The sequence below is a fragment of the Octopus bimaculoides genome, chromosome 18 (assembly GCF_046866305.1).
Source record: "Octopus bimaculoides isolate indiv1 chromosome 18, ASM4686630v1, whole genome shotgun sequence".
NCBI classification, from domain to species: domain Eukaryota; kingdom Metazoa; phylum Mollusca; class Cephalopoda; order Octopoda; family Octopodidae; genus Octopus; species Octopus bimaculoides.
In genome coordinates, this window is record NC_142945.1 from 12,533,548 (window position 1) to 12,547,730 (window position 14,183).

Genomic DNA, 14,183 nt, shown 5'->3' on the forward strand with positions numbered 1-14,183 from the left:
AGATGAACGAAGGACAGTAACATTTGTTTACAACTATCAAGGCAAAGAGACAGTAACACACACACACACATATATATACACATATGATAGGCTTCTTTAGGTTTCTGTCTACCAAATCACATGGCTTTGGTTGGCCCAGGGCTATAGCAGAAGACACTTGCTCGAGGTGTCACAAAGTGGGATTGAACCTGGAACCTTCAGAGAAAAAATTAAATCTGTACCTTAATATAGGATAATTTTATTTTAAGTATGTATACAATTTGGAATAATACATTGAGTCAATAAATAATAGGAGCATTGTTTTCTTTTTTACAATTGTTGTAATCAGAGTCTGAAAATGCTTATTTCTCTGTAGATTTCTTGGCTGTCTCAGCTTTGGATCTGAATATACTGCATGGCAATCAGTTTTTCTCTGATCTTCATCTAAAACATTCATTATTCAACGTTAATATCAGCCATTTATGAAAAGAGAAAGGGAATACAAAAACCAAATGAGAATTATTGTGAATGCGGTTCACACAAGAAATGCAAGATTCAATCTATTAATATTCTAATCAGTTTGTTTCCATGCTGTAAAACCATTGCTAAAACTAGTTATAAATAGACATGATGACACACCACTCTTGATAGCAAGTTACTCATGCTGCACCTCCAGCAGTCAAAAGAAATCAGGTTTTTTTTTTTTTTGTCTGAGATGTTGTATATGTGTATGTGAGACAAGGTGTGTGGCCTAGGTGTTGCATTCATCATTGCAAGATCATGGTTTCAATTCCCAGCCTGGCAGTGCACTGTGTTGTTGAGCGAAACACTTCATTTCATGTTGCTCCAGTTCACCCAGTTGTGAATGGGTAACCCTGTAATGGATTAGAATTCCCTTTAAGGGGAATGTTGACCTGCCTACCTAGTGAGCAGGTTGGTATTATGGGAAAATAAAACAATTCATTTCTACAGCTAAGTGAAATGGAGCTACATGAAATAAAGTGTCTTGCTCAAGAACACAACACACAGCCTGGCCCAGGAATCGAACTCACCACCTCATGATTGTGATCCCAACACTCTAACAATGTGCCTTCACACACACATAAAATAATTGATTAAAAGTATTTTTGTATGGATAAAAGCAATAAACATTAATTGAATTAAAGACTTGGTATATATGTAGAGTCTGATATTTAAAATGATTTACTTTTGTTGACAGCAATCTTAAAGTTTCTTAAACCATATATCAGTGAAACTTCAAATTCTCTATCAACACACTTATAGATATGTATATGTATATATGTGTGTTTGGAGACACATGATAAAATATACAATAATCCATTACAATATAATATACAATAATTCATGTTGGTGAAAATGAATTCTAAACAGTTAAAAAATATATATATAAAATAATTACCTCTGTAAAGTTGTTGGGGCAGACTGAGATGTATTTCCATGGGCCTTGTTGAGACGCTGTCGGCGCTTTTGATGTGCAAGTGACAAAGAGGCACTTCTTATATTTATTGGAGTATCGCGATTATTTGACAATTGACGAAGACTAAGGGAAGCTTGCCGAATTGAAGTGTACTGAGTTAGCTCAGATCTGCAATGTAATGTTTGTGTGATAAGTAAAACTAATGGAGTTTTAAGGATGTAGGATTTAGACCAGTGGCTAAACAGACAGCTAATAGGTTAAAGGTAGAGAGATGTACTCTATATATGTCATTAGGACTGGCACAAACTATGTGCCATCTGGTTTAACACTGAAAATGTAAATAGTAGGTCGACACTAATTTAACCTCTTAACATACACATTTGTCTTCAATTTCTATGCAAAAAATATTTTTTATTTATTCATTTTGAATCTGTGTATAAGGAAGAATAAGTACACAAATTTTTTTGGATCAGTTATGATTTATTCCGAAGTTACTGATAGAAATGATGGTTAGTGGTAGAAGACAGGAATAACATCACAGACGAAGTATTTCAGGTTAGAAATAAGTGACAGATACCCCAGAGTATAGTGAATGTATATTTTCATTTAAATATATATTTACTAGATATGTCTGAATGAAAATATACGAGATATGTTAAGAGGTTAATGCTGATTATGATACCAGAATTGCAGGTGCTAGCTCCAACATATTCGATCCACAGCAAAGAATATGTGTAAAAAACAACTTACTATCTTCAATTCAGTTTTTGTGCCTATCCTCACCTATAGTCAAGAATGTTGGGTAACAACTGAAATATTGTTCCTCTGAAAGGTCTCTGAAGTGACGTTACCAGACAGGATGAGTAGCTCAGAGATCAGGGAGGCTCTCCAGCTTGAGTTGCTACTTCTCTGCTCTGAGAAGTCACAGCTCTGACACTACAGACATTTTATTAGAATGTCACAGGAAAGAACTGCTAGACAAATTCTTTGAGCTGAGCTAACCAGCAAGATTCCTCGAGGTGGACCAAGAATGAGATGGTTAGATAATATTCATCGTCTCTGTTGGATATACTTGGGAATTCAGTTGGACAGTATAATGATGGCTGCTTCTGATAAAACCCCACGAAAGGTATGCCTTAGGGCTACCTAGATGAACCTCCCAGGAATAGAAAGTGGAGAAGATGGATGGATGGTTGGAAAAATATTAGTGGATTGAATAGCTTTGTAAATAAAAAGAGAAGCATACATTGCCATGTATTTTATACAAGATCTTTTTTATGACAACTGTTTTATCAGACAGTTGAACCAGTACATGAGTAATATGGCGATGAGCAAAGAGTCTTGTCCCACCTCAAAATGCAATAACTGTGATTGGGTGTTAAACTATGAGACAAATAGCTCAATATGGATCATTGTTTCTAAAAATCAAAAAAAATTAACTTACTCTGGTGTCTGACAAATTCTTTTCTCTCTGGAAAGAAGAAAAAAACAAAACATTTTAGATAACTGCTACTATATATTTTTGTATTTATTTGCAACTTCATAAAAATATACTGAATAAACCATTTGAGATTTTAAAGTGAGAGAATGAGAGATCAGGACTGATTATTTCTCCCCTAATATAAATTAAATTAGTGAAATTGATTCTCAATTTTATCAAAATTACCTCTCATTCCTAGCACCTCTAGGCTATTGTTTATTTTCTCCTATTTAATGGTCATCTCCTCAGATAATGTTGGGCTTTGGTGCTATTTTATCTAAAATGCCTTTAACAATTGACCAGGAAGCAGTGATTAAACACTATACTTTAGTGAGTAAAATTTTGTTGCAGTATATTTTCTTATTTATAGGCATAATTTTAAAGATACACGTTGTGGCTCTTGAACATAAAACAAAAATCATATATGGCTCATCATATTATGAAATTTGGTCATATAATAAGACACGGAAAAACAATCAAATATATAATGACTGTCATCAACATCATATCATTTTCACATCCACTTTTCCATGCTTGCATGAGTCATATGGAATATTACAAGCAGATTCCCTTTCTGTTGCCAGCATTGCAAAGATGTTTTCCCATGGTTAGACATGTTTACACCGAAGATTAGAACTGAATGGCATAGCTTGCACATTAATTTCATGAACAAGCAGTTCTGTTGATCGTATCAGCTGGGACCCTCATCGTCATAACAGATGGAGTGCTCCTACTATATATATATATATATATATATATATATATATATATATATATATATATGTCAAACTTCTTTCAGTTTCTGTCCAACAAATCCACTCATAAAGCTTTGGTCAGCTTGGGATTATAGCAGAAGACACTAGCTCTGGGGGCCATGCAGTGGGATTGAAACAAAAACCACATGGCTGGGAAGCAAACTTCTCACTACACAGAAATGCCTGCACCCATGTGTTATCTAAAATGGGTTGTGAACTATTAGGGCAGGTATATTACCTCTGCTATATGGTCCACATCACAAGTGGCTGGAAATAGATTTTAATTTCTGTAATAGAATCAATACTAGACTAGAAGATTCAGAAATGCTGAAACATACTCACATGCCAACTCTACCACAACACATCATGCAGCTGAGAAAGAGAACAACCAAAAGCAATACAGCAGCTGGTATGATGACAAACGTCACAAAATCAGGAAATATGTCATGGCAGCGTTCACTGAGACATTTGGGAGGATCAAAATCATCGACGATAGGAAGCACATTATCCAAGAGGATCATTGTTTCACATCAGAGTCACGTCCAATTAAAAGAAAAAGGGAATCTGAAGAGAAAGAAAGAGAAAAACAGCATAAATTGTCAGAGTGCTTTGATTTTTAATACTCATTTTATACGATCTATCTTTTATTTTTTACTGGGACACCATCTTGATGGCTTTATTTGAACAAATCAACCCAGGTACTTACTTTTTTAAAGCCTGAGACTTATTGTATCAGTCACCTTTGTTGAGATTGGATACGTTAGACCAATGAAGCATGGCAAAATAGATTTTGTTTCCTGGAGCCTAATGGCATCTATAAATAAGAGAACCTTTGCTGTTTTCATCAGTGAGGTGGGAATCTTCAGAGAAAGAGAGGAGAGTGGTTTAACAAGTAGCTTTGATGCACTACTTGTGTTCCTATTTGCCGCGCTCGTATAAACAGAAAGAATGAGAGACTGCAAGAAGTCATGTAATATATTTCTGTCAAGCACACATCAAATTTCTACTGATCTGAGAATCAAATATGTATACTTTCTTCAGAAAGTTATCATCATGATTTAACCAACCAGTTGCTGTACAAATTCACTGACTGGCTGAATAAAGCTTAACAGTTAATTACAACTTTTCTTGTATTTCTTTCCACTGTTCTAAACACAACTAATTGGAATCAATAACTTGTAATTATACCAGGGCCAGAGACATGCTAACCAGCTCATTAAAAACTCTATATTAGCCCTGAACATGCAAGCCTATGATTAAAAGTACCCCAGCTTCAACTCTCATGCTTTTTGTAGGTTTAGAACATTATCCAAAATCATCATCATTTAACATCCATTTTCCATACTGGCATGGATTGGATGGGTTGACAGGAGATGGTAAGTTAGAGAGTTGCCCCAGACTCCAATTGTCCGTTTTTGCATAGTTTCTATAGCTGGATGCCCTTCCTAATGCCAACCACTTTACAGAATGAACTGGATGTTTTTTATGTGACACCAGCATGTATCTTTCCTATTCTAAAACTGTGTGATATGAGGGAGATATGGATGCTATACCTCATAGTTCTTTCATTATATTTATACATTTTATTCCTATCTTATTCGTCTTCCTTCATATAGCTCAACTACGCCTCAATCATATCTGTGAAGCTAAAACTCTGACCTAACCACAACTTTGAAAAATATTCCCGTCTGTTTCTGTCAAACATAAATGATTACATATCTCTTTATCATATATTAGGTTACCTCTCAATGGCTCAGTTCACGTGGTCATATGAAAGTACTATGGGAGTTCTGATAAAGCTTTAAAAATAATTACCAACAATAGGTATGGAGGTACATTAACTGCCAACTTGCCCCTGTTCCCGGGTAGAAATTAAAATGAGAGGAGATAACTCTTTCAGTTGATAACAACACAATTGGAACCCCCAGATGGTGGCCAACCCAACTGATATCACATGGTGAGCCAATAAAAAATCTTCTATATGCCCACTCGACCCATTAGTATTACCAATCAAACCTCTGAAATTTTCAAAGAAAAGACAAAGGCATGTTTATTAAGCACATCTATGTAAATTGATTCTCAATTTCTTGAAATTATCTCCCCTCCCTTTGAGTTTTTTTTTTTTCTACTCTAGGCACAAGGCCCGAAAATTTTGGGGAGGCGCCAGTCCATTAGATAGATACCAGTACGCAACTGATACTTAATTTATCGACCCCGAAAGAATGAAAGGCAAAGTCGGCCTCGGCGGAATTTGAACTCAGAACGTGAAGACAAGACGAAATACCGCTAAGCATTTCACCCGGCGTTCTAACGTTTCTGCCGGCTGGCTGCTTTCCTTTCTTTGAGTATTACAAACACTTGCTACTATGTTGTTCTTTTCTTTCTCTAATTAAAGAAATTTCCTTAAATTGAAAATATTTTGCACATATCTTTCAGTAACCAACCTGCCCTTATATATCTTATACACACTGTTGTTTTTAAACGGAATGAGCCATATAAGAGTATAGTCCAAGATACTGTTTGAAAACTATGCTTTTATTATACAGACTTGAGCTAATGTTAAAAATATCATTTCTCGATTAAACCTCCTTAATTGCTTCCGGCATGCTTGTTGCTTAGTGGAGTGCACTGGATGGCACTGTCCAATTCACTTATTTAATGCTGCACCCAGATTTATAAATTACAGTTTACAAAAATCTACCCTCTATACAAATTAGTGCCCACCCAGAATTATTCTGAAACACCCCCAGGCACCAAAGTCTGGTGACAGGCCTGGCTTCAGGTGATACAAATTAAATCTTCTGGTTATATCAATCCGATCAATACACAGGTGTCAGCTGAGAAAGGATTATGGCCGTCAAGTGATATCTACACTCAGACTGTTCTCACCCAGTTGAAACATGATATATGATAGCACGATTGTAGACAAGCATTCCAGAACTTATTGGGTTGCCAGGACATTACTGAAGTTTGTCTTTGTGCAGTGTTTTTAGTTTATTGAAGGAAGAATTTAACTCATCTCTACAGTTTAAAAGAAATATTCGCCAGTTTTAGCGCGCTGTTACCAATAACTGTTTATAAACAATTATCATAAACAAAATACGTGATAGAAATAATTAACAACCAAATATATGTCAACTATAATTATGTATCCAAATAGATTAGAAACAGTTGGTCAACAATTATTAGTATTTTTTAGTTTTCATCATTCTGTTTGTAATAAGTATTTAAAATTGTGCTTCTTTGCCATCCCCCACCTTCTGTCCTCTAATGGCTGACTTATTTTACACCTGTTGTATTCTTGTACTTTGAATTAATCTGTTTCGAAAGCAGCCCCTGTATTTCTACGACTTCCAATTTGTAGATAGATATTGCAGAGTGAAATTATGTATTGTAGACCAGAGACGTGGACATAACATGGAAAAAGAAAAATTATTTGTGTTAAAAGTACACCCGTCGTTTCTGAATGGAAATTGTTTAGTTCCAGGTGAGATCTGATCACGCAGATCCATGATCAAACGCATTTCACCTTGTATTTAAGATACTTTATTTTTTTACGATAGATTAGGGTGAGATTTGAGAAAACTTTGACCCTTATTTCGAATAGATCGAACAACTACGCAGGAAGCCTTTCGTTAGTTTTTTTCCAAATAAAAGCTTGTGTACAGGTATATTGTATTTACCCATAGTTTCGTTTAAAGCGAAGGACGTGCAATGAAACTAGAATAGCTCTGAACGTGTATTATGCATTATTAAACCAGCTTTCACTCACACAGTGGAAAAAGAAAAGAAAAAACAGTCACAGTTGTCATAATTCAAAAAAGGGGTTAAAGGTAACAAGTGTCAAAAATTGAAATGGGTGAGTTTTGAGTTTTCCTAAAGAGGCAACAATCAAATCATTCTTCAGATAGATCAATTTTTTAATAGATCAATTTAAATTCGCAAATACCAACATCTTGTTGATTAAAAATAAGGATCTAACAATTTAAAAACTTTTCTGATAGCTGTCTGTCAATAACCACCACCACCCTGTCCTCCTCCATCACCACACATCCACCCACCGTCGCAACAAGTTTCATCAATTATACAATAACAACATTAATTACCAACCAATTTCTAGTTTTAGTAACATATATTTTATTGAAACCGGAATCCATTCATTAAATAGAGAAAAAACGATGGAATATTTTTTTTACCGAAGTCTTATAGAATAAAAGGAATTCATTCCTTCTTACCAAAATATGATTCTGTAAACAAAGAAATAAAAAAGAATAGCTAAAGTAGACCATTATATATAATATTTATCACACTTGAATTTAAGTGAATACAATAAGATGAGAACGATATTAATTGTTCGAAATATAAATAGTTTAAGAAGCAATGAAATTAATTGTGGGTTAAAGAAGACGTAAGAATATAAATTAGATATGAAATGTCAAATAAAATTTTAAAAACCTATGATGACATTCAAAGTTTACATTTATCGATCAGTAAAGGCTTTGATAGTAAACATTCAACTTACTTTTTGAGCATGTATCTAACAGGGAAATGTGAAGAATTATAATTCTGAAGAAGTTATTCTTAGTAGAGGTAAAGTAAAAGTTTTAGCAACAGGGAACGTCAGCCATTACGTGTTAAGGAATGGTACCGCTTCTCTTCTCCTTGCCTAGCTGCTGCTATTTTAGTAGAAGTACCTATTTTCGCAGAAAGGAAATCAACCACATGAAGATACATCGTTCTTCACACATCAAATAATAATAACTCCTGTCAAATAACGAAACTTATCTAGCAGTGGTAGTTAGTTTAAAATGATATTAACGTCAAAAAATATAGAAACAAATAAATAAATATTGCTGAGTGATAGATCTTCGTTCAGCCATGTCTTTTTATTGTTGTTAAACAATCTTTCAAAAGACACCAAAGTAGTTAGGAAATCCTGTTAAGTCAGAAACTCTTAAATTTTAAAACTAATACATTTCAATAATCAAAGAATTTTATTTCTTGCATTAGCAATAGGTTTAGTTTGAATCTTAGAATCCTTAATAAAACCTCTTCAAAAGTTATTCAACTCACAAAGCCATCTCGTACGTGTTTGTGTAATCTACTAAGCTTTAGAACGGTCTAGGAGTTTCTAAACGGCACTTTTATTTTTGTAATGCGGCCCACCTAATGATGAACCACGTCTCATGCGGCCCGCTTCCCGAAAAGGTTACCTATGCTTACTCTAGAATTAGGGTAGCATTTTATAATATATGTCTTCGTTAGTTGAAGTTTGTATTGAATAACGAAATTATATGTATAATCACTTTTCTTTATAAAAATATTAAAGCCATTTATTTGGAGGCATAATGCAGGATCAAGTATACGGCAAAAACAGAACATTGAGGACATCTTAGATATTTCCAGAAACTTGCTGTAGGAGACTTCTGGCGTGTGAAACCTAACTTTTCCTAAATGACGTTCTTTAATATTATTTCATTAGTATATGGTCCAAGACATTAGATACAAGCATAAGAACGTTTTGACTTGCAAGATTGAAGTTAATCGTAAGTCAGTCTTTGCTTGTGTGTTTTAAATGAAACATTATTTGTATGTCTGTTTGATAACTTTAATGAACCGCGACCAAGAGGTCAATAGATGCCTTAAAATATACGTGTTATTACAAAGGCAAAGCGAAATGAAAACAACTTTATAAATATGTATATACACTTCTTGTCAGAAGCGTGGGGGCAGCCCTACCCCGCTGTGTGTGTGAGAAAGAGAGGAAGATAATTAAGAGAGCAGATAATTTGCTGTTTAATGAAATAAAGATGTTTTAAACTTTAGAAACTTGTCCAAACACAATGATAAAGAAAGAAAAATTATGTGGATGCAAAGAGTCTGTCTTGTCTTCTCATTAATAAAGAAGTTGGTGGGGAGGGGCAAGAAAATTCATTAAAATTTTGTGGGTTGGGGACTGATATCTGTCAGTGTAAGAACCATTGAATTAACTTATTTTTCTTACAATTTTTATGTAGTGTTTTCTGTGCTGACATCCTGTTTTCAGAAGAAAATTAAATTCTTATGATGATATTCTGTTTCGGCTATTGAAAATGTAGGTCAAGACTTTCACATCAACTCACAAAATCAACATCTGTCGCGCCAATGAGAAAAGCCTCAATGCAGTCGCTTAATTCTTTAGAAATAGCAACTAAATCTCCATCAAACTATACCTTATCAGCTTAAAATAGAACAAACAATGGAGGAAAAAGACAAAATGACCACGGCTGGAATGCTTTTCATAAGTTGGCTTGAACAACGTCGACCTGGGTAAACGTTAACGACTGCAACAATATTGCATTGTAAGATAATTTCGTTCGTTCTCCTCACCGCCTCGATACTTTAAAATCCTTCCCAATACTATTTGAATAGACGCGAAAAATATTTTTATCGTAGTGTTTTATAGGCATTCCTTTTTATTTTTAAGCTCGATTTTTTCCTCTATAATTTCTATAGTTTTTGAAATCTGAATAAATCTTACCTCTCTCTTTCTCCTCGAGGTAACCATGTATCTACTTTATTGCAAAGCGCCTATTTCTGCCCATCTGCTGACCTCTCATGTGGCACAAAGTCACCTTCCTCAACACCCCACCACCATCTCATTTGAGGAGGTCTTCTCTTGTAAATTATTTGGTGACCTCACTGCTACTGGTGCCACATAAAAAGCAGCCAGCGCACACTGTAAAATGGTTGGCGTTAGGAAGGGCATCAAGCCGTAGAAAGCATGCCAAAGCAGACAATGGAGCTCGGCGCTGTCTTCTGACTTGCCAGCCCCTGTCAAACCGTCCAACCCATGCCAGCATGGAAAACAGACATTAGATAATGATGATGATAATTTACCTCTTCAGATGCATGACGATTGAGTGCCAAATATTTATTAAAAAAAATGAATTTAATATTAATACGTTTAAGAATTTTGTCTATTAATTTTGATTAATTTTGCGATTGTAAAAGCACAACTTTAGAATAAACAGCAGTGGTTCAGAAACTTGGATTAAAAATATGGTTACATACGAAATGTGTTATTTATCAAGGATAACCTTCAACAGTTTTGAAGTATAAAGTTCTACAGACTTATTTGGTAGACGGTTATTTTCTCTAAACATTTGAATCGGTTTCCTGTTTTCTGGAAGGGTTTGTTGAAAAAGAAATCGGCCATATGATTTAGATTTAATTTTACACCCGCTGCCAACTAAATATGTTACAAGGAGATATTGTAAGCCGACCTTCTTATTTACGTATGGTGTAAATGTAGACGTGTTGCCTAGTTATTCAGTAATAAGGAGCCGAGGTAGGGCTAGACAAGGCCCTAAGCACTCAAAAAATGTTGATGCCACCATATATAAGTAATTCAAAATATATTAAAAATAATAAACCATGAAATAAACTTTGATTTTTCAACATGAAACAAAACTAACAGTAAGATGGGAAATAATGTTTATATTTGTATACTTCCATTTGTTTATATATGAAAAGTGTTCTACTTTTATTAGAGTAAAGTTTTTGAACAGATCCTATGAACACTTCGAAATTATATTTCTGACTATATAAACCACTTCGAATTTTACTTTAGCAAGTTTAAAGTAATTTATTTTGTGCCGTAAACCATTTACCATTTCTGTGATGCCCTAAACCTGTGGTTATTTTGCTTTGTGGTTAATATAGCGCCAAGATAGTCCCAAAGAAACGTTGTTTAGGATCACTGAGAGTTTTCAGTGTTCAGCATCAGTAAAAAGAAAAAAAACAAAAAATCGTTTGATAGAATACCTTGTAGCGTCATTTCTGGCTCTCTGCGTTCAGAGTTCAAATTACATCGGGGGAACATCGTCTTTCATTTCTTCGAATTGATAAACAAAGTATCAGTTTAGCACTGGGGTAGCGGTTAGGGTTGTAGCGTGGGTTGCGACAAGACTTGGTGGAAGTTTATATATACTTTTATTGCTACAATTTGTACAAAGCTTCAAGAAATACAGACAGCATTAGTGGTGATCGATTGCGATGATCAAAATACCCACCATCTTTGCTTCGATCATCTTGGTCCCACGGTAACGACGTTTCGATGGATAAATTAGATATTGTTTAAGCTGTGTGTTGTTCCCATATAAAATCAAGTTGAACATAATTTATTTTGCTGTATTAGTATGCTTTTTCTCGCTAAAAACCACTGTATTTAAGGCTTCCGTTGATAGAAAGTTCTAGTGAGTACCATGTGAACAAAAAAGTTCTGATTGACTGAAATGGGGTCTGCACGCATAATTAACTCGCGATTTACATGGGGTCGAAATTAATAGCCATGAAATAGAACGTATAAAAGACTGCTGTGGACAAAGTTATGGCAACGTTACCAACAGTGTTAAGTATAGTGGTTCATAAGCACGTATTACAGAATTAAATTACTTTGCAAATTAGATGCCCTTTCTTTTTTTGCGCATTCGTAATTTGTTTTTGAAAATGCGCTGCTGAATGCTGTCATAAAGCGTTAATTTTCTTTGAATTATATATATTATTTTTGCTTTTACCTATCGGTGGCATTTTCTTTCAGCTACATTGTTTAAAGGTGGCGCTCATATGTCCATGTGAAAAGTATGTCATTTCATGCAACGGAAGCACTTTTGCACAGCTTTTCTGCAACAAAACAAGTCTTGGATGACATTTCATAAAACACTCACGAGAAAAGAAAATGTCAGTACAAACTAGAGAACTATTTTCAACCATGATAAAGTTGAAAAAAAGGAATAAACGTAATTGTGTGAAATTAAGTATTACGGTGTTTTCAGAGGACTAGTTCCTCATTGTAATATTTTGGTGAAGATTTGAGCATAGCTTACACACTCTATAAATGGATATATTCAAGCTATGCGGTCTACTTTCTCAGGTATTGAGTAAAAAAGCTAAGGGCCGAGCTGAATGAGAAGATCACGAACAACTAACTCGAAGAGAATACAGCCGAAATTACAAGTTTCTGTGATTTCGTCACTTCTACCTCATTTATTGAAGTCAGGATACCTTTCTCGGAAGTTTAAAAACAGAGCATTTCTTGCTATATTGATAGCTTGGTTATCAAACCATAAATATTATATTTGGCTTCCTTCATTCTTAGCAATTTAATTATGGAGAGATCATCAAAACTTGCCGGATCATATCGAAATGGTGTGGAAGAATCTGTGCAGTCGATAGCATTGTCTAAAACTAATACTGCTTCTCATATTGTCATCTAGTAAAACTTCGTAGAATTACAGTTTTACCATTTGATGTGTAGTGGCGCGTGTGGCCGCCATCTTGGGAAGTGCCATTGTGCATGTGCAAGGGATTTGCCGTCAGCGGAAGTACCCGAGTACGCATACGCAATGCAACAGGTGGAGAAAAAGCAATAGTGTTCGCGCTCTTTTCTCTCTAGCAGCGGTGGCGACAACACGTATCTCTTTTCCATCCAGCAGCGGTGGTGACAACACGTCTGTCCCAACTCGACCCCGACATGTGGTCGAAGCTTCCTTTGGTATTCTAGCGGCATGCCTATTCACCCAGGAACGAAACGGCTCTATACCAACCTAGAATAAACTATTGATCTGTTGCTACCGTTATACCTCGTGTTGTTGTATTTCTGGATTTAATGATTAATATAAGAACTGGGGAGAGATGGCCAAGCCATCATATCTCATCCAATTCTTATAGATGACTGACAATTCTTTAGAGCAGGCATGGTTACTTTTTTTCGAGAAGCTGGCTGCATGTGACATGACTCATCATCAGGCAGGTCGCACTGCCAACAAAATTCAAGGTAATTTTTTGTTGGCATGCTATTCAGAAAGTTCCGTGGGTCACAATTTGCCTATGACTGCTTTAGAGTAGTGCTCTACGACCGTTTTTCAATTGCAGTACACTTATGTTCTTTTCAAAATTCAGCAGCACACCTGAACTAAAAACATAATTAAACATGGGAACAAAATTATATTCAGGTTACACTACAGCACACCTAGCATCGTCTCGTGGCACACCAGTGTGCCGCGGCATACCGTTTGCGAAGCACTGCTTTAGAGTTTCGTTTTCTAAATGTAGAAATGCCTTGAGCTTTCATATGTCACTCACAACTACCAGCTGTAATAGAGAAAAGCTCATTTTCAAAACTGGTAAGGATTAAGCATAAACTAAGGAACATAATGAATAAAAACAGATTGAACAATTCCACTGTTTTGAGCATTGAAATGGATCCTGAGTAAAATAAATATTTCCAGTGTCACTCACGGATAAAACTAAAAAAAAAAAAATGTGAAAATTGTAGTTTAAAATTAAAGAAAAAAATACATTATTTACATTTGACGGATATTTGTCCTCATCTTGTTTGTTGTTAACACAAACGTATTAACAAACAAGAAGACAAATATCCGTCAAATGTAAATAATGTACATAATTCCTCATCTCTTAAATATAGAACTGTAAAGAAAAAATGTTTTTCTATCATTTATGTGTGCCTTTTTTTTTTTTTTTAATATAT

General features: G+C 35.0%; 1 protein-coding gene across 4 annotated transcripts; it reads right to left on the reverse strand.

The window, feature by feature from the left end:
* Nucleotides 1-221: 221 nt before the first annotated feature.
* On the reverse strand, nt 222-12,979 carry LOC106868653 (epsilon-sarcoglycan). Of its 4 annotated transcripts, none has more exons than XM_014914021.3 (5): nt 11,459-12,979; nt 3,995-4,216; nt 2,862-2,888; nt 1,400-1,585; nt 222-423 (listed from the first exon to the last, which is right to left on the reverse strand). In XM_014914021.3, the coding sequence occupies exons 2-5, from the start codon at nt 4,171-4,173 to the stop codon at nt 420-422; spliced, it is 396 nt and encodes a 131-aa protein (XP_014769507.1). In that variant the 5' UTR covers nt 4,174-4,216; nt 11,459-12,979; the 3' UTR covers nt 222-419. The 4 variants fall into 4 exon arrangements, with proteins under 4 accessions (XP_014769507.1, XP_014769508.1, XP_014769509.1 ...); XM_014914022.3 differs by lacking the exon at nt 11,459-12,979 and adding an exon at nt 10,173-10,310; XM_014914023.3 differs by lacking the exon at nt 11,459-12,979 and adding an exon at nt 9,657-9,796.
* Between the last annotated feature and the right edge of the window lie 1,204 nt (nt 12,980-14,183).

Coding starts and splice junctions, on each gene's coding strand:
- LOC106868653 (XM_014914021.3), bottom strand. CDS start 4,173: ATGATCCTCTTGGATAATGTGCTTCCTATCGTCGATGATTTTGATCCT. Junction 2,889..3,994: donor TGTTGTGGTAGAGTTGGCAT/GTGAGTATGTTT, acceptor TCTTCTTTCCAG/AGAGAAAAGAATTTGTCAGA. Junction 1,586..2,861: donor AGAATTTGTCAGACACCAGA/GTAAGTTAATTT, acceptor ATTACATTGCAG/ATCTGAGCTAACTCAGTACA.